Source organism: Phaethon lepturus, unplaced genomic scaffold (genome assembly GCF_000687285.1).
Source record: "Phaethon lepturus isolate BGI_N335 unplaced genomic scaffold, ASM68728v1 scaffold33781, whole genome shotgun sequence".
In the NCBI taxonomy this organism is placed as follows: Eukaryota; Metazoa; Chordata; class Aves; order Phaethontiformes; family Phaethontidae; genus Phaethon; species Phaethon lepturus.
In genome coordinates this window covers 9,474-28,312 of record NW_010516174.1, presented here as the reverse complement: position 1 = coordinate 28,312, position 18,839 = coordinate 9,474, and the positions used below count along the sequence as shown (strand labels likewise).

Genomic DNA, 18,839 nt, shown 5'->3' with positions numbered 1-18,839 from the left:
TTGCAGTATTCTCTAGCCTAACATGTGTCATCCTGTCCTCTGTGTGTGTGTGTGTCCTTGTAGCAGAAGAGAAAATTGATTCAAAATGTAGTTGGTTACTGAAAAGTGAACAAACTCACAATTCTTGTTTTCAGGCTTTACTGTCTATATTTTAGAAAACTTCCTGATGAGGTATAAATCCAAAAGGCAGATTAATTTTAAAATTAAGAAAATTAATTAAGATTAATGAGTTAAGAATCTTTCTTCTGATTAACAAAAAGGTATTAGTGAGTCAATAAATCTTTACAAGTTTATACTAAATGACAATTCAATTTTTAAGTTTTATATTGTAGGTGTTCTTGGGTTGATTCAAACCTTGGTGGTTCTTCAAGTAGATCTGTCATGTACAAGCATGCCTGGCAACAAATAATAGAATATGACTGAAAAACATACATACTGTGATGTATGTTCAGGCACAGATAAGTTTCTAGTTGGTTTCAAATTTCAACTTTGCAGTCAGATAAAAAGATGGTATCTTAGTTTGATATTGCAACATTTTTTTCTTGTTTATACAAATACAAACAAAACATAACTTTCTTTTTACTTTTCTTTGTTTTAACCAATCTGTATAATGAAACAAAAGTGTATTAATGCCCTTAGTGACTGATGCTGTTCAAAGAGGGAAGGAACAGGCTTTGTGATTCAGATAACCATTTGGGTGCATGTCTATACTGTGCACTTGCTATCCAGTTCCTACCAGTTGTTGGTTCTGGTCACGTACCATGCAGCTATACCTAATAGGCAATGCATGTGCGTGGATGCATGCATACAGACACACACACACTCCCCTCTGGGCAAGGAGGTGCCCCAGGTGGCACCAGTACATGACTTCATCTTTTAATTCACTACACAGCTCAAGCTTCACGAATCCAACAAGTTTTGTAATAGCTCATTAGGTAAGTTTGTACCTGAAAAGAACCCCTGCAGCACGGTACATTGCTAATGTAGACAGGTATATGGTGTACCAGGTAAGGGAGAGCTCTGCTCAAACTTGCACCGAATGATGTTCTCATCTGTCCTGAGTACAGAAAGCTTCTTGCTTAATCTTGGGTCTAGAGCAGACGGAGGAAGCCACATTAAAATAGCTGTTGCTTGCTTGCTGCATCAGGCTTGAGTTCTGAGGAGTGAAATAATAAAGAACACGTGTGTGTAATTAGAGTACAAAGGAAATAGGAAGGGGGATAGCAAGGAACAAATCCAGAAAATAAGGAGCAGTTGGGTATCGTAATTATAGACATCTGATTATACTGAAGGAATTAAAGGACTCTGAAAGAATTAGCCCTACAACCATTCTGAGTCTTGAGGGGAGGGAGAGAGTATTCTTCAGGGGTCTGTTTGTGTGTGTGTTTGTTTTAAATTACTTGTTTTCAAAATAACTATATCATAGTTCTCCTGGTAGCAAATCCTATAGTAAAACCTGCAATACAGCTTCCACAGGAATCTCTATTAAATAAAGTTGTTCACAAATTATAGTTGAAATAATTACTGCCTCAGCACTGAAGTCTGTGTTCTTTTGGGAAGGCCCCAGGAAATCTGTTCTCCTGTTTCTTTGAGATTTTGGGCATGAGCAATTCTAATATTCATATTCTGAAAGCTATTTAGTATGCACGTGTAAAAAATCTATCAGTTGAATCTTTTCATGTGGCTGGGGACTTATTCGTAAATTTGAATTTATTTAAAATACTCTCTATAAGCAGTTACAAGTTACATGATTGATAAACATTTTGTTATGTTTTTCATTAAATTATTTGAAGCACTATGAAGTAGTACCTGAGACTGTGAGAGGTGAATGGGCTTGACACAGGACACTTCTAACTCATTAAAATACTTCATTAAAATACATAAGAATACAAATTCTTCATCAGAAACTGCTCAGTCTCCTAGGTGGTCTCTATTTCACATATCAGGAGGAAAAATGCCCCTTTTTTTACTACTAGGATCATCTAAAGAATCTCCAGAAGGAAACTCATAAAGATTGCTTCACCCTTCTCTCTTTCCTCTCCCCACCATCTCCCACAGATTTTTCCATACAAAAGGGTTATTTGCATTTAAGGATGCTGTGTTCTTTGCACTATACTAAATGGGATTTCTGTACCAAAAATGAAATAATTTTTGATTAACTGATCAAGTCTGGAAGGCTTATGGAACTGAACTTATGGCAACGAAGCTTGATTTTTGTTTCTAACATGCCACTGAAAACTGAAAGCAAGCTTTAACTAAAGAGAAGGCATTTAAAAAAGAATGGGGAGTAGCTGCAGTAAGGGAAAGCTGGAAAGAATAAAAAGAATAAAATTGTCGTAGGAAAAAAGAGTAAACCTAGTCCTATGCTGTGTTTGTATATATCTAGAAACCTGAATTGAAATAGGTTTGATGTCACATACAAAACTATATTGAAGGTTTTGGTGTGGTGGTTTTTTTTTTTTTTTTAATGTATTAGCAGTCTATTATTGTAGAATCAGGAATTTATACTTAAATGAAATAGAAACACAGAAGCTTAATCTCTATGGGGATCAGAATTGTATCTGGGGTATGCAGTTGAGAACTCAAATCTGTTCTGTTGCTGAACAAATGATTTTACATTTATGGAGACTTTGTGTTTTCCATTGAAAGCTCAGTGTTTTTCTTGTGTCATGCAGTGATTATTACACAAATATGCAGGATATACATGATACTGAAAGTTTGATTCAATTTATTAAATGTTAAGGATTTAGTTTGATTTTAATTTTTCTGTTATATCTGCAGGAGAAACTTAACAAAGCTGTCCCTCATCTTCAGCCACATGCTAGCAGAAATCAAGGCTATTTTTCCAAATGGCCAATTCCAGGGTGATAACTTTCGTATCACTAAAGCCGATGCTGCAGATTTCTGGAGAAAATTCTTTGGAGATAAGTAAGTACTAAAATTTTGCAAAATCCTTAATTCTTTCTAATCAGAAGCATGAAAAAGGATGGTATTTTCAAAAATCCAAATAATGGTTCTAAGTATGTGGGTGAGTGTTTTAAAGGTCATTTATTGCCCAAGTCTTCAAATTGGCTGAAATTGCTAAATTAATTATTAACAATTTTTTTTTTTTTGCAATGTTATAATTTGCTCAGATGATGATTAAAAACGTATAGACAGTTCTGTCAAGGGCACTTACACTCAATCATAAATTAGACTGCATTAAGTTTATTGGTTCCATTCTAGGGTGAAGATAGTACGTTGTTTTCATAATGTACATGGCAAATCATGTCCTTTCATATTATATATATATGTTCTACAAATGATAACTCTAAAGTCTGAATTAGGAACTTTATATTGGTCTCATGGACAGTATGTTTCCTTATCCCACCTTTAACTTTCTGACTAATACAATATTTGGTGGTTTTTAAGTAATGGAAGTAACGCTTTCATCCCTTATTACAGAAACATTTTTTTTCTACAACTGTACTACTTATAATGTAGTCACAGGGGACTACTGTTTTCTTTTGTTCAAGTTCTGTTACAGAAAGAGATAGAATAACTGGGGATATTTTGGAAGGTTTAATCAAAAGCAGATTTTGGAGAAACTTAGTGTTCAAGAATTGGTCATAAAATGAATCCTAAAGTGTGACTTTTAGATATGTGGCTAATGCAATATTGAAAATGTAAAAGTAGGCAGGTGTGGGTGTGGAGTTTTATGTTTGTTCCTGGGAAACAATTTTTTTTATGATACAGATATAGGCTAATACATGATGCATAGCTTCATCACTTTCTCATATGGAATGTGTATTAGTGTAACAGTGATAGAAGGGGGAGGAGACAAGAGGTTTGTGTATTTTGCAATATAACGGAGCAGTCATTATGGTCATAAAGTCTGATATCTTACACAGTGTAGGCCATAGCAAGTCACAGAACAATTCCTGCAATGGTCTGTTATGTTTCCTGAGCAAGAGCAGCTCTTTAAAATAAGCTTTTTAAATTTCGCTCTTTATTTAGCATACGAGTGTAGTAGGTTGACACTTTTGCAGGTTAATTTTGTTCAGTGTGAATTTACAGCAGTTTCACTTCCTTTTTTTGCTAGTCTAAACACACCTCCTGCTAGCTTCCAGCTTTCTGGTTTCTTTATAGTGATATCTGGTAACTTCAGTCTTCTAACAAATTTCTTTCCCATGTAGATAATGTTAGGGTGTGATCAAGTCACTATATCAATCTCCTTTTTGTTGGAGGAAAGGAATCTGACCATGTTTTGTGTTACCCATTTTAATGTGAAGATGATCTTCAAAATACCTACAAAAGATAAGAGAACTTTATCTGAAGGACTAATTTACGTGATATATAGGGGTCTCCATCAGATGAGGCTTTTAAAAAACACATCTATCAGAAAAACAGGATCTTTGAAAAAATGACTTAATCATGATCCTCTTTGTTCAGTGTTTCTGTTTTCTCTTCCTCTCTTTCTCTGCTTCTGAGCAACTCTCAGAATTTAAAACTCCTTGTGGTTCTTCTCTTTTCCAGTTCGGCTTGATCCTTGAATGACCTTCACCAGCTGTCTTGATTGCAAATTGCATTTCTGTCATTGGGATTTACAGATCTCTTCAGCAAGCTGCTGTTCCTTTCTATCATTTCATCTTAACCAGATTCACCAGCTTCCCTATTCACTGTCATGCTCACTTTGTATTTCTCTACTAACTTGAACTTTCTGTCTGAGATTCAAGTGCTTCCTTTCAAGTTTCCTTTCAATGATCCTGCCAGTTTCCTTTGAGAGATGGCACAATAGATAGCTACTTGAGGTATCAGGCAGTAGGATACTGTAACATATTAATAAGTTTTTATCAGAACAAGGTTGGTGAGAAGAACTTTTCAGCTGCATCAGTCCATCTGAACAACTCTGCTCTACCCTTATGTTTCTCTCTGTTCCCACTTGACTCTTCTCTTTCCTGACTCGTTCCTTGGAGTGCTTCTTTCTGTCCTTTTCAGGGCCCTAGAGATCTTGTCATGCCTTTTTCAATTTTTTTTCCTGCTTGTCTAAATTTCTTCATAAATTGTGACTTGAAATATGAACTCTGTATTTAGTATTAACCCTCTGACCTCCTCCCTGCCTGCTGTGTGTACTTTGAAAAGGTTGGTCTGGGTTTGTTGGGTTGTTTTTTTTTCCCCAAGCTTCCATGAACCAAAAATGTCTAGGAATCAAGGCAGTTTTGGGCCTTTGAATTAATTACGTATGTAACCTTGGTCGTCTATTAGAGCCTGGAAGTTTTTTGAGTTCTGTCTTGTCAGGTGCTTTACTTTCAGACTAGGTAAATAACCACTGTTGTTAGTGTTCCCAGCTCTTTTCTAATAAACTGAAGCTGTTTTAGTTACCTGTCCTCTAAGCAGTGAACAGTTGATCTGTGCTTGGCAGCCTTGCCATTATCTCAGGTTTAGTTAATTGTGCTTAAGTAACTGTAAAACATGTAACAGCACGTATGTCAAATAAACAGATGAGAAAAAGATTTATTTGGCATTACGTTTAACCTCTTCGTTAAACAAAATGCCTGAATCTTTTTAAACATTAATTATTTTTTAATCCACTTAGAAATATATGGCAGGGATGCCTGCAAGCCACATCTTTTACAATAGGCCTGTTACGACAAATTAGTTTGCAAATATACTAGTATCGCTTCCCTAGAAGGAGAGCCTACATAAAGGTTTTGGGTGTTGCAAACAACTGATAAAATCTCTTTCTAACCTGACCACCTAAAGATAGGCCCCTAGGACTAGCTGAAACCTCCAACTCTGGTTAGTTATGCAGTGCAAATGAAGGAGCGCGGGGAGGAACTATATTGTATGTTCCTTGGCTGCATCTCTATTCTGCAGGGCAAGCCCGGGTTCCTCACGTGTTTGCAAAAAGCAACCATTACTTGAGGCTGCTAAGTAATGCTGCTCAAGATTAGAGCATAAATAAAAAGTAAGTTATGCTGGACCTTGGCTTCTGATGGGTAAACTATAGCACAAGAAATAATTCTGAGGCATTGTTTGATTTGCTTAGAAGGAGGAAATTGGAACTATTAGATTAATTTATGATTTTTTTCAGTGTAATATTATCACAAAAATAATCTTCTTGTTTCTAAACATAATGAATTGGAAGCTTTTATATAATCAATCTTCTGCCTTCATTTCTTTCTGAAATGTTGACATCTTTTATTCTTTAATTTGAAATACTCTGAATAGCAAAAAGGAGGTCAATAGCCATTTCTGTTTTTCAGTCGACTCTTTGGCTTTCAGTTTTTGAAAATGCAATCTACACTTCTGTTTACAGAAAGCAATATATTATAATTTGCTGAGGAATAAAATCCAAAAGATACAATTCCCAAAAGTCCAGTTTGTAGTTTTTAAAATAATAAATCTATATCTGATTTCTGTCACTGCTCTTCCCCAGTGAATGGGGAACTTCTAGTTTTGTTGATTACATTTGTCAGTCTGAACACTTGCTGCAAAATTGTGCAGTTATAACTAAGCTTATTTATCCTGTTTTTAATAAGTATCATAGGATGCATTCTTTTTCTGTGTAAAGCTAGTCAGGTCTACGTTCACATGACTTAAACTTATTAGCAAAATAAATGGCTAGGCTAACTATTTAAAGTCTCTGATGATCACACATTTAGCTACTCTTTGAATTTCTATAGAAAACAGAGAAGTAGAACTCAGCAAGCAATTTGAATGGCTCCATCAGAGCAAAGTGCTGAGGTCACTTCACACATTCTTGGCCTTCAAATACCTCCTAAATTTTTACATTTCTGGTACAGCTCTAAAAAACTTCTAGATAATGTGAGTAGCTGGGATGGGAGAGAATGCTATGGTGCTTGTGAGAGCAGCATGTATGTTGATAATGGAAATCACCAGCCCTCACATAGAGAGTGCAAAAGGAGTAAATAGTCAGAGCCTTTATAATCCTGAGGTTTTCCAGTATTGAACATTTCAGTGGGAAGGGGAAACATTGGAAGTGATAGGATGTTTGGAAAGGGTCTGGGGAGACTACTGAGGTCACTAAGTAATGCTGCTCATTGTTTAGTAATGTACAGAGAGGATTGATAAATCAAGATGAGAGTAATGACATTTTGATTATCTAGGTGGAAGGAGAATGTGGACAAGAGCAGTATGATGAAAGAAGAAATGGAAGAATTGATTTCTCTGCAAAGGCAAAGTAGAATATGTATCCAAATTAGGGGGTGGGTGAGGAGGTCAGCAGTGTCCAAACAGAAGGCCCAGGTTAGTTTTGGTGTATTGACTTTGTCAAGGAAGCTGACTGAGAAAAGCTATCATGGAGATGAGGGAATAGAGAGAATTTTGGATTAGCTTTGTGAAAGCAAAAATCAGGAATGAGTGAGAACTTTCTAAAGGCTGAATGACTGGAGCAGGCTGGGAATGGAGCTCTTTGGTATATTCACAGGCTATGAGGACGAAGAGAGCCTCTTAAAATAAAAGAACTGTCTGAAAGAGAACTAAGGAATAAATTGACACAAGTTTTACACTTGTGGTGAAGGTCAACTTTTTAGGTTAAGTTCTATACCACAAAAAACCTTGGTAGTGTCAAAAGCAGGAAAGCTGTGAAATGGAGAAGATGTGGGTTTTTTAATTTGTACTGATTACTAGAATACAGTTATTAGAGCAAGTGGTTTTAGTGAAGTCACCCATGGTTTACCGTTACAGTTACACTGAAGCAAATGACGGTTATATGTACAGCTAAACAGTAATGTTAAGTGGAACTGTGAAATTGTAAGGCATGTAATCAGCAGTTACATTTGTTTACAGATATTTTAGTAACCCCAAGTGGGTTGTAAATATGCATATAAAACATAATCTGATAGCTTCTTCATTATCCACGTTTTATCACTGTGTAGTGCTTGATGGTAATTTCCCTTGGTTCCTCGCTCATTTTAATAGCACCTTACAGCTTTTGCTAGTTTTCTGTTCTGAGCAAAAACATGCAAAATACCACTGGGAGCGATCCTGAACTGAGAATGAGAGTGGGCGGGATGACCTAACAGATCTTTCCAGCCTCTGAATTTGAAAGCTACAGTGAAGTCATGCAGGGCTTTGTGACTGTTGAAATTTGTGATTTGTGGCTGTCTTCATGTTGCAGAATGAATCAGCAGCAAAATGTCAGTGTTCTTAGATTTTTTTAATTCTCCATAGTTCTTCAATTTATTTTAACTTTTAAGGTTTTACTCTTCATTGTGGAACTTTAAAAAAATTGAAAACATTTCTGTTAATGTCAGATAAATTTATTTTCCCCCCACTTTTTTTTTTTTTTTTTTTACGAAACAGAAATTCTTTCACTGCTAGGGTCAGACATGTTACTATTTTAAAGCTCTAATACTTTTGCATCCCAGCTGAAGCCTGAAATGTATTTATTTTTTATGGGAATTTAGGAAAAAATGTGGCTATTGATTTCTCAGTAGCAGTTAAACAGGGTATTTCAAATTGATACTCTAAATTCTGCGTAGTTGTGGTTCTGCTGTGGTCAGTGCTTTTTGGCTCAGGATAGAACAGACGTAGCTTGTGTGGCTTGGGTTCGGAGAAGAAGCAGTAAAACAGGCAGACCATAATGCACGACTTAACTTTTGAAAACATTCAGCTGTCAGAAGGTGATACCTCAGATAAGCTAGGTTTTAACACCTTGTTGATCACTGTAATTTATTACTTGACTTCCTGTTCATGCTGCTGTTAGTGCCTAAGATCCCTACTGTTGTCTGAACACTGTAAAAATATGAAGTGAAGAGGCAGTCCTGGCCCAGAGGGCTTCACGTCTGAGTATGAACTGAAGTGTAAAGGGCAGCCAAAAGATACAGACAGATGAAGGAGGAAGAGACAGCGATCCCAGTGCTATAGCCTTCATCACCATCAAGACAGGTGTTTTGGCAACAGAAACTGTTGAAGAGAAGGAAGGGAACAGGGAATGGGGCTTTTAGAGGGTGGTTCCTGCCTCAGCTGATCAGCAGCATGGGAAACAGGCTTATTGGTACCCTTGTTTTAAAAACTTGACCTAGAGGCAGAAGTTACGGTTCCCTAGGAGCTAGTGAGATGTAAATATCGCTACATGTTTTTCATACAAATGTGAGATAAACGAGTTTGAACAAGAAGGTAGATAATATTCTAGACAAGAGCTGGTCAAGGGGAAGTTACAAGATATAATTAAAAAAACACAGAAAATGACAACAGTCTTCATAGCTATTCTGGGTAACTAAGAATAAGGTAAAATTGCATGTACGAAGGATAGAGAAAAGAAAATTAACAGTTGGCACACAAGATTGTGAGATGGGAGAACAGATTCTCAGTGGATAGGCAGTAGAGGCATTGCTTTAAGTATAAAAGGACATGCAAAAACATGGGTGTGCTTTGGATTGTTGGTTAGAGATCAGAGCTGAAAATATATAGATAAATGTATCTCTTTGGGGACACTTCAGGAAATGCGGACTTCCTGTGTCCCTTAAGGAAGTACTAACTTGCTGTCTTTCCAGCAATGTCCACTTATGTGTCTTTGGAAGTGGCTATTTTAGGTGATACATTTTCCCAATTCCTAAGGCTCATTTTCGCTGTTTTATCTTCTCTTTTCTCACGTTAGATTCATCTATATATGTTCTGCATAATGTCAACTATTTAACGATTGTATTGGCATGATATGGCAGAATTCCTTTTTTCCCTTAGGACTCAACTTCTCAAGCCTTCTGTGTGTCAATTGTTTGCTCTGCAGTTCAGAAGCAATGAAAACATGTGGCCTCTCACTTAAAACTGAAGCAGCAGTATTAAGAAAATGCTCTGTTCAGCGATGATAAACTAAAATCCACATTGCTCACTGCAGACTTGCAAAGAATGTTGTTTCTATCTGGGTCAGTATTTGCTTGAATATTTTTGAGTTTGCTCTGGATACAGTAATGCCCTGTTCATGTTATGTTTTCTGGGAACATTTGGGAGAGTCTCTTGCAGACAAAAATGTTCACTGTAAGCGTAAGTTACACAGGTACATGTTTACCTTCCTAGACATACTTGTGGTCTGCTCTGGTTCAAATGGGAGCAGTATCACTTGACATTCCAGAATATCTGCATCTCTGCAGTTCTACTCAAGTGCTGTACTCTGCACACTCAGAAAATATTTGCTTCCTCTCTAGGTTTATTTTAATGTCTTTTACATTTTAATAATGCAGCAACATTAAGGGAGTTTTAAGAAAATCCTCCATACATGTGATCAGGGCAGGAGGGAAGGGACCACCTAAATTCCTCTGCTAAATTGCTTGCAAATTACGTGCTGGACACTAATCTTTCTCCTTCAGGCATATGGAAGTTGTGCGGGTGGTTTTAAAATGCTGTATTTGAGACTATAGAGTGACACTTTCCTTTGAGTGTCAGTAACAGTAAATAGATACCATCTTGTATAAAAGTAATTTTAAAAAGCTTCTACTTTGATCAGAACATTTTTTAATTCATTGTTATTCTTCAAATACAGTTACTAATTTTACTATTGCAGATGAAATGTGGAGAAGTAGTGTCACTTTGAGAGGTTTGGGTGCGAAACGGTTTACTTTAGGGTTTTTGAATAGGACTCTTAAATAAGACAACCAGCACAAGATAAATGCCAAGATACAGATAGTTTTGTTGACTTAGGAGAGAGGCAAGATGCATGCAGAAAGCCTCTTCAGGAAAAATTATTCAGGATCTTTGTTTAATTTTGCTTTTTTGTTCCTTAAATTGGTATGGGCTTGCTTCTGCTCTAATGATGAGGAAACGCAGTACAAAGACACTGTATGGATGAAACATTTCCTAGAAGCTTGGCAGATAGAGATTAGGTTTTCCTTGTAAAAGGTCCTCCATAACCTTTCTCTGCTGTATAAGGCATGTGTTTCAGCCTCCTTCATGTTTTTGTTTCCTTCTAAAATTACCTTTCAGGTGATTTTGATCTAACTGAAGGTCATAATAAAATAACACATGTAGCACAATAACAGTATGCATGTGTAATGTAATCAGATATTTTTGTATTACTTCGGTGTCCTGTTTTTTCCCCGATTTATATTATAAAAAGAGAAAATGTTACCAAAGCCCTTCGTGTATCTGTTCATAATATGTGCATGAGTAGTAGGGCTCTTAACTTCGTGCATCAAACATTTGAGGGAAGTACAGTCACTATGCTATACCGTAGTCTCACGTGAGATACTCCGCAGAACATTGTCTCAGCTGGAGTCATGTGTGCTCCACTGCCAGGGATAGCTTCCATAACTACGATTAGATACCTGAAATACTGAGACACTGCCCTTCCTCAACCTAATTCTATAGAGAACTAATGTTACCAGGATGTCAGATCACACTTTTCTGATGAGCTGTAGCAGAGCTGACTAACTCATCTCTTCCTAGACAAGTGTCCACAGGTCAGCCTAATGGTATGAGGCATGTGCAGATCTAGTGCAGGGTATCATTAGGACATGATGCAACAAATATTACAAGGACAAAGATCACTGAAAGTATTAGTAGGAGGTACCTTCTATGGCTCAGGAGCTGAAAGCTCCAGGCAGTATTTCATTACAAACAGGATCCTATTTTTTCTTTCTATAAAGGCAATATTTTTTTTTCTGTTTAAAAAAAATATATATATTTAAACAACAATCTAAGCATGCTATGAACTAGGACAGTCACAATTTCCACCTTGGTTTGATTGGCCCTGTTCCCTTCTCCCTCCCGTTGCCCCTGCTACCTCTCCAAACAGATAAAATAACTCTTTAGATTTGAATAATGAAAAGATGCCTTCAAAGGCTCTATATCCCCTAAAACACAAGAAAGCAACAGCAGTGAAATGTTAATTCAAGCAGAAACTCAACTTGCCAGCTGTCTGTGAAAACCTCTTTCACCCTCTCATCTCTGTGGGAAGCATCCTGCATGACCCCCTCCTGGATCTGTGCTGGAGGAGGGTGCTTCTCAGTGTGCCTGAAAGGTCACCAGATTTCACTGGTGTAGGAGCAGGAGAAGAGGATGTTGCAGAATCCTTCACCTTGTGAAAGCTGGGTAACATCATCATTTTGAGTGAGGGTGTGCTGTCTGCAAGGTCTCAGAAGAGTGCAGCAATTTGTATATATAAACTGGAGAGAGACGTCGTGGGAGAAATGATCCCTGGCTGGCGCTGTTTCAAAGTATTTAGGAATGATAACTGTATAAAAGTAGCTGCTGAGAAATAGGAGATAAGGTGTTTCAACAACCAATTCTCACCTTTTATTTAGGAAAGCAGAAGATAAAAGACCTATTCCACAAAGCTGTGGGAAAAAAAAATCTGCTGAATTTAGTGAATTTTCAATTGGGGCCACCACTTTTTTGGACATTTGTTCTTGGAGAAGTCCCACCCAATAACTTTAGATGTTATTTCATTAGCTAATCGCTCATTTCCCAACATCTGGTTTCTGTCTTAGCCAACAGAGCTCTAAGAACGTACTCTCCTGAAGACTTCTGTTTTCTCTGTTGTTGGTGGGGTTTTGGGGGTGAAGGCTGTTAGTTAATAAATAGCAAAAGATCTTACTTACTAATTTCATCTAATGAGCATGTTTTTGTGAAACAGTCTCAGGTGAGGCATGAAAAAGCATATTTCTTAAGGTGTAGTATGGCTGTAATTCCTCATAGATGCTCTGTTGGTTTTTATTTATTGTCTTAGCCATTAAAAAACCCCAAACCAAAACAACAAAACAAACCAACCCCCTAAACAACCACTATCCCCCCAAAAAAACCCAGATTTCTAACCCCATTTCAGTGTGACCCCCATGCTGCAAGCCTTTAGGGTGGTTTACAAAGAGAATCAGAAAACATTTCATGCAGAGCCACAGTTACAGGAACTAAAAAAGCAGTAGGCACTTGAACTAAGACAGCTTTTAACACCACTAAAAGCACTGACGTTTTTCAACTTTGTTCTCTGAACTTAGTGCAACGTTTCATTCTCTCTTTACCATAATCAAAATTTGATGTGCATTCTTTCTTAAATGGCATCTGATGTGGTATCTCTCTTCAGTTCTTTGTGGTTTCCTGTTTTTCGTATGCAGATGAAAGTATCTGCTGAGACCTATTAAACTTCACATTTCATCATTTATGACTTTCTCAATATAAGCCTCCAAGTAACAAGTAAATTTCTTTGCACTTATAAATGTAGTGAACGCCTGATGTGGTAGAAATACAGGAGCATGTCTTTAGTGTTGTACTTCAGATTACTGCTTGCTTTAATTTAGGTTAACTGCACAATATTTATTATGCAGGATCAATTTAATAGAGTCAGTCTTTCCCCCCCCCAGCCCGACCTCCTCCCAGGTATATTACAACCAAGTTATATACATTTCCACATAAGAAAATGGTTAGAAAAACTGGAATAAAATATTTGGCTCTTATAAAAATAAGGTGATGTGAACTAATAAAAATTGCAGGAAATATAAATGAGTTTGTGAGGCCTGTGTCTTTTGTCACTTTAGCAGTTATTAACAAAATACTACTATGAATGTATGAGGTCTTGTTAAGTCCTGAAAATAGTTACATATTGGTTAATAGTTACATGTTGATTCTATTTCAACTAATTGAAATGTTTTTAATATATAGTATAATCTCCTCTCCATGTGAGGCAGAACATTATAAAGAGAAAGTGTTATGGCATTGCAAAATTTGTATTTGACCCTATTGACATGAGAGGAATTGCTATTATTGAACAATTTCTCATAGTTTTGAGAGTAATAAAATAGAGCTTTTTCAAGTGATCAGCCTCATGTCAGATTCCAAATACAAGCAAGTGGTTGGCAAAGTAACTAATCTGCATTATTGCCAACTATGCAAATAGAAACTGAATGTCACAGAACATGGCTTTGTATTAGAGAACATAATTTTAATTTCATTCTATTCTAATTTCCAACCTTTTTGCACATTCATCACTGTCTGAAAGTACTCGCCATCCTTCAAGAATTCGCAGGTGAAGAACTGAGAAGATGTGTCTTCCAATATTCATGTAACTGTTATGGGCTATGACGAGCCTTGGACCAGTATTGGTGGTATCTAGTTGATTGCTATTACATTACTTGACCAGTGTTTATGAGCTTTAGCTATAAAAAATGTCATCACAGTAGATACTAAATTGATGCTTATCATTCTGAGAAGCTGTGGAGAAAGGAGGTCTTTACCAAGCACAGAGCTGGTCCTTTACATTATTTTTGAGAGGATGTGAGGTTGGTTACTACACCTGCTTGGTAGGATATTTCAGTTTCTGCAGTGTTCTCTTTGTTGTCCTCCTAAGGAAGCTTCAATATTTAATGTTGTAAAATAAACGATACTTTGTTTGAAGTGTAAAGGAGGGCGAACTGTTCTTTCATTTGCTTAGGCTGCTTTCAGAAAACTTGATTTTTTTTTTTTGTCTGTAGAGAAACCAAATTAATAGACTTCTCTAAAAGTCCAGTTCTGATGTCTAAATAAGGTATCAAATCTTAAATATGCGGTTTTATTAAATTTATTATTTCCATCCCTTTCACAGAACTATAGTGCCATGGAAAGTGTTCAGGCAGTGCCTTCATGAAGTTCATCAGATAAGCTCTGGTTTGGAAGCAATGGCTCTTAAATCTACTATTGACTTGACCTGCAATGACTACATTTCAATTTTTGAATTTGATATCTTCACTAGATTATTTCAGGTAAGGTTTGAAAATTTTAGTTACTTGTATGAGTTTGAGAAGTTTAGTGCCCTGAGGCAAGTACCTGTGGGTCAAAGAAGTGGTTTTTTTTGGAAGAACTGAAATAACTAAAACACTAGAATTCAGAAATAAATTGTGCATTTTTTTAGTCCTTCAAAGATTTTTGGGGCATCAACACCTACATCTGAAAAACTGAAAACATCCAGCAACACCTGCTTCATTGCCGCACATATTTAGTATGATTACAATATCTTTGTTTTTGCTGCGTACTTACTTTTTGCTATTCTTAAATGCATTCTGAGAAATGCAGACCTGCAGGTACTTGTCTAAGTCTTACTTGTTTTCATTATGCTTTTATATCTATATATGCTTATATGAGTTGTTTCTACAAATACATGAGGAAAGTAGCATATGACTTTTATTTACGGTAAATGTAGGCCTAACTTTTTTTGTGAACATATTTTTACCATTAATACACTGCCATTTATTTACAATAAGGGACTATCTTTGGATATAGCTTTAATTCTACTATTGCTAATAGGTAATATTTATCTGAAATCAGCTTGTATGTATGTTATGTGCCTCTGTTAACCTTCTATCCTTTCTACAGAACATACTTACAAGTATTTTAGTCAGTATAGAAGGCCATGATGGTTTGTATCCATATTTTATATATTGATTCTGAATTTGCCACTTTGGGTATTTCTCTTGTATTTCGGAATCTTTGAAGAATACAACCACATATTTGATCATTTACTTACTTTACCCTGTACAGTGATAAACTGGTAGATAGCCTCAAGGTACACCAGAGGAGGTTTAGATTGGATATTAGGAAAACTTTTTTCACAGAAAGGGTTATCAAGCTATTAGGGACATGGTTTAGTGGGGGACTTGACAGTGCTAGGTTAATGGTTGGACTCTATGATCTTGAAGGTCTCTTCCAATCTAAATTATTCTGTGGTTATTCTTTAGCCTGTTGGAGACATACTCAAAATACCAATTTTAGGTTAAAGTCTGGGCCATATGTTTGTTCTGCCTTCCATGTTATTCTGTGGTAATCTCTGTTTAACTTGCTTGGTTTTGCTGTTATGGGAAAGGGTTCCATTGTGAAGTTGATATTAAGATTTGGCAGGAGATGATTAATGGTTTTAGTTCACAGAGTTTTGACTTTGATCATCTCTATTCTGAGTCAAAACTGTATCAAAGTTGAAAATGTTATGGTGTAAGTAATCTCTCTGTTTAATTTAACCACAAACATTGGTCTCTTATTAAAACACACACAGGTTATGGAGGTTTGAATAAATCTTTGGGGGTTCTCTTTGATGAAGTAATAAACTAGAGAATATAGATCATTGTACTTTATGCTGCTTTAGCAAAATTCCCCTAAGCTTTGCCTTTTATGTGGAGCTTGATATGATCAAGCATTCCTGTCTGAACGTTGCTGCCTTGGGATCAGTTTCTACTCTGTCAAAGTTCCTCTCTTTTATTCAGTATCTGACAAGCTAATACAGTGTTCAGGTTAGTAATGAAGCCCAAATCTTGATCTCAGATTTGACTGCAAGATATCTGAGAACCGTTGGCTGCAACATACATCACTATGAAATGCATTTATTTAAGGTTCCTTTCTGTAGGATTTTTTTCGCTGAAGCATTCTGCTTACTAATAACAACAGGGTTTGGGGTTTTCTTGTTTTGTTTGAATCTGTACCTGAAATATAAAATTAAAAGTCAGTGATCTGAGAAGTAACAGTTTGTTCTCACCCTATGTGGGGTCCTATAAATTGCATTAAACTTGAGGACAGAAGCCTCAAGTGAGATTTACTTTCCTTGTTCTGTAAGCCAATGGATATCTGTTTACATTAGTTTCTTTGTGAGGCCGTTCCTGGTTTAATTCAGTACCGTGCCTTGTGCTAGAAAAAGAGGATCAGCAGTACTGATACGTGTAAGGAGAGAAGACTAGTTAGGATTAACTTTTAATTTAACGAAGCAAAGAGAGAATTTTTGCCAAACAGATTACCAACTGGCGCAATAGATGCGTAAATGTTGAAGTGAACTTGCACTGAACTTGGTCTGAGAACCTCACCCAGAGGTTACATTTTACTTTTTCAGTTTTTAAACAGCTTCTGTAACTATGTATGCACACACCCACGGAGAGAAAATCCCAATTGTTTAAGTAATCAAAATACTGTTTTGCCAACTGTGAGTTGTGTTACAGAAAAACTACGTTTATAATTATGCTTATTTGCTGAAAAAAGCAGGACGACTTTTTATGGAGATCGTGTGAAAGTGAAGTTGCTCCCCCTGCCTCCCTACTGTGTGCATGCACAGCTTTAAGTGCTGTGTTCTCTGACCAGGGATTAAGTTAGCACAGAAGAATATGTAGGTGCTTCGAAGGAAAGGAACTTCATTCTGTCACTGTTAACGTGTTCACTTAAGTTGTCCTTTTATGCAAAAATATTTCCATAGAAGAGGAAGTGTACAAATCTTTTCCCATTTAACATTTTGGCTTTTGTAATACTCTGTGTGTCTGCGTGAGGCAAGCTAGGAGTTCTTGCCCTTTGTTTTTCAGTGGTACTACCACATCATCTTCTAGGTGTAGCAGTGGTGTGATACGCCTTAGAGAGTCCAGCCATTTGAGGAAGATAATGTCTACTGTCAACTTAGAAGCTTGGTGGTTGTGATTAACCAAGGAATTTGCACACTACTTGAATTTGTTGTATAATATATTGTAGCAAGCCTTCTTATTACCATGGTCCAACAAAACGTCAAAGTACTGAGTGTTTGGTCATCGTTTTTGATTTACATGCATGCACTTGAGTAACACAACAGGAGAAAGAACGTTGTGTTTCTGTGAAGGAAGTGTCAGTGTTGGTGTGGTGAAAGGGGAAGAGTCAACTCCCTCTTTTTTTTTTTTCTGGTTAGGGCAACTAAAATTTTTCATGTGATGAAGCCTCCTGACATCCATCTCTGGTGAGGATGCAGAGAGGAGCCAGCAAGATACTGTGTTGCATCTAAGATTGTGATTTCCCCCCCCACCCCCGCCCTTTCTTTTGTACAAATTTTGAACACTTGAGGTTTCTTATGGCCTCTGTGCTGAAACCTTACTGTTCTATTTCATGTGTCTGATTTGAAGAGGTATTAATTTAAAAAAAAAAACAACGCATGTTCATCCATGTTTAAGTAGTGGTTAGGGTTTGCCTGGGAAATGTATCGTAATCTCAAGCAGACCTGTTAGGATACTCTGCTCAAGTGTGTCACACAGGCATTTCAACTCTGCCTTCCTAGCTCTTAGAAGCCCTTTCAAAGGGAATTTGCAGGGCACATGAGAATACAAGCCTCTCCTCTTGAGTTGCTTAACTTCACTTGCCTTGATCTTTTGACAAATACATAAATCTCAAAATTGTTCAGAGGAAGTTTCTTGTTTCTCCAAATGCTGGCAATGAACTCTTAATATAGTTGTATTAATTCACTACTTAAAAGTCATCCTTCATTTACAGTAAAGGACTGTTCTGTATTCTTCGAAGTAATAGCATATCAGGCATGTTTCACTGTGTTTTCTTAAGCATTTGCTATTCAGGTCAGCAAAGCCTCTGATGAAGTGCTGTCAATGGTTTTGTTTGCTGTCTGTACTACCATTATGGTAACTGAAGAAATCAAGAAGTGGAGAATAAGAAACGGAATGACAGCTTAAATTAGTGGTTTTATTAGCCTTCATTTGTTAGCATTACTTACCATTGGCTGTAGAAGTGCCTCAGGACCTCTCAAGAACAGGCTTAATTGTCTTTTTTATTAAACCGCCATGGAGCCATACTCTCCAGGTTCTGACTAAGCATGATGTTTAATATTTCATGTAGCTGCAAATAGAAGATCCCTTAAATTCAAGGTCTTCAAAATTTTTATCCAAAAATTTACACTTGATGTTCTTGGAATAATTCTTTTGAAGAAACCCTTGAGGCAAAGCTAGGTATATAGGACAGTCTTTTGTACTGTTAGACCTTAACTAAAAGTACGTATTTTTCAGCTGAACCTAAAAACCCTGTAAGTCTCACTGACAAATTGACTTGAGTTTTATTAGAAATATGTAACTACCTGGCTGCATCTGTTTAATTGTTTGTCTTCTCTTTCTAGCCGTGGGGTTCAATCTTAAGGAATTGGAACTTCCTAGCTGTGA

The 18,839-nt window shown here is 36.7% G+C and overlaps 1 protein-coding gene across 1 annotated transcript in view; it reads left to right on the top strand.

The window, feature by feature from the left end:
• The window catches only part of LOC104627656 (E3 ubiquitin-protein ligase CBL-B-like), a gene marked incomplete at its 3' end in the record, with an annotated part of 87,080 nt that overhangs the window by 61,812 nt on the left and 6,429 nt on the right, over positions 1–18,839 (top strand). Inside the window, 3 exon segments of the mRNA XM_010295986.1 lie at positions 2,782–2,928; positions 14,513–14,669; positions 18,797–18,839. The exon segment at positions 18,797–18,839 is cut by the window's right edge and continues 11 nt beyond it. Of these exon segments, the coding sequence (XP_010294288.1) occupies positions 2,782–2,928; positions 14,513–14,669; positions 18,797–18,839 (347 nt within the window).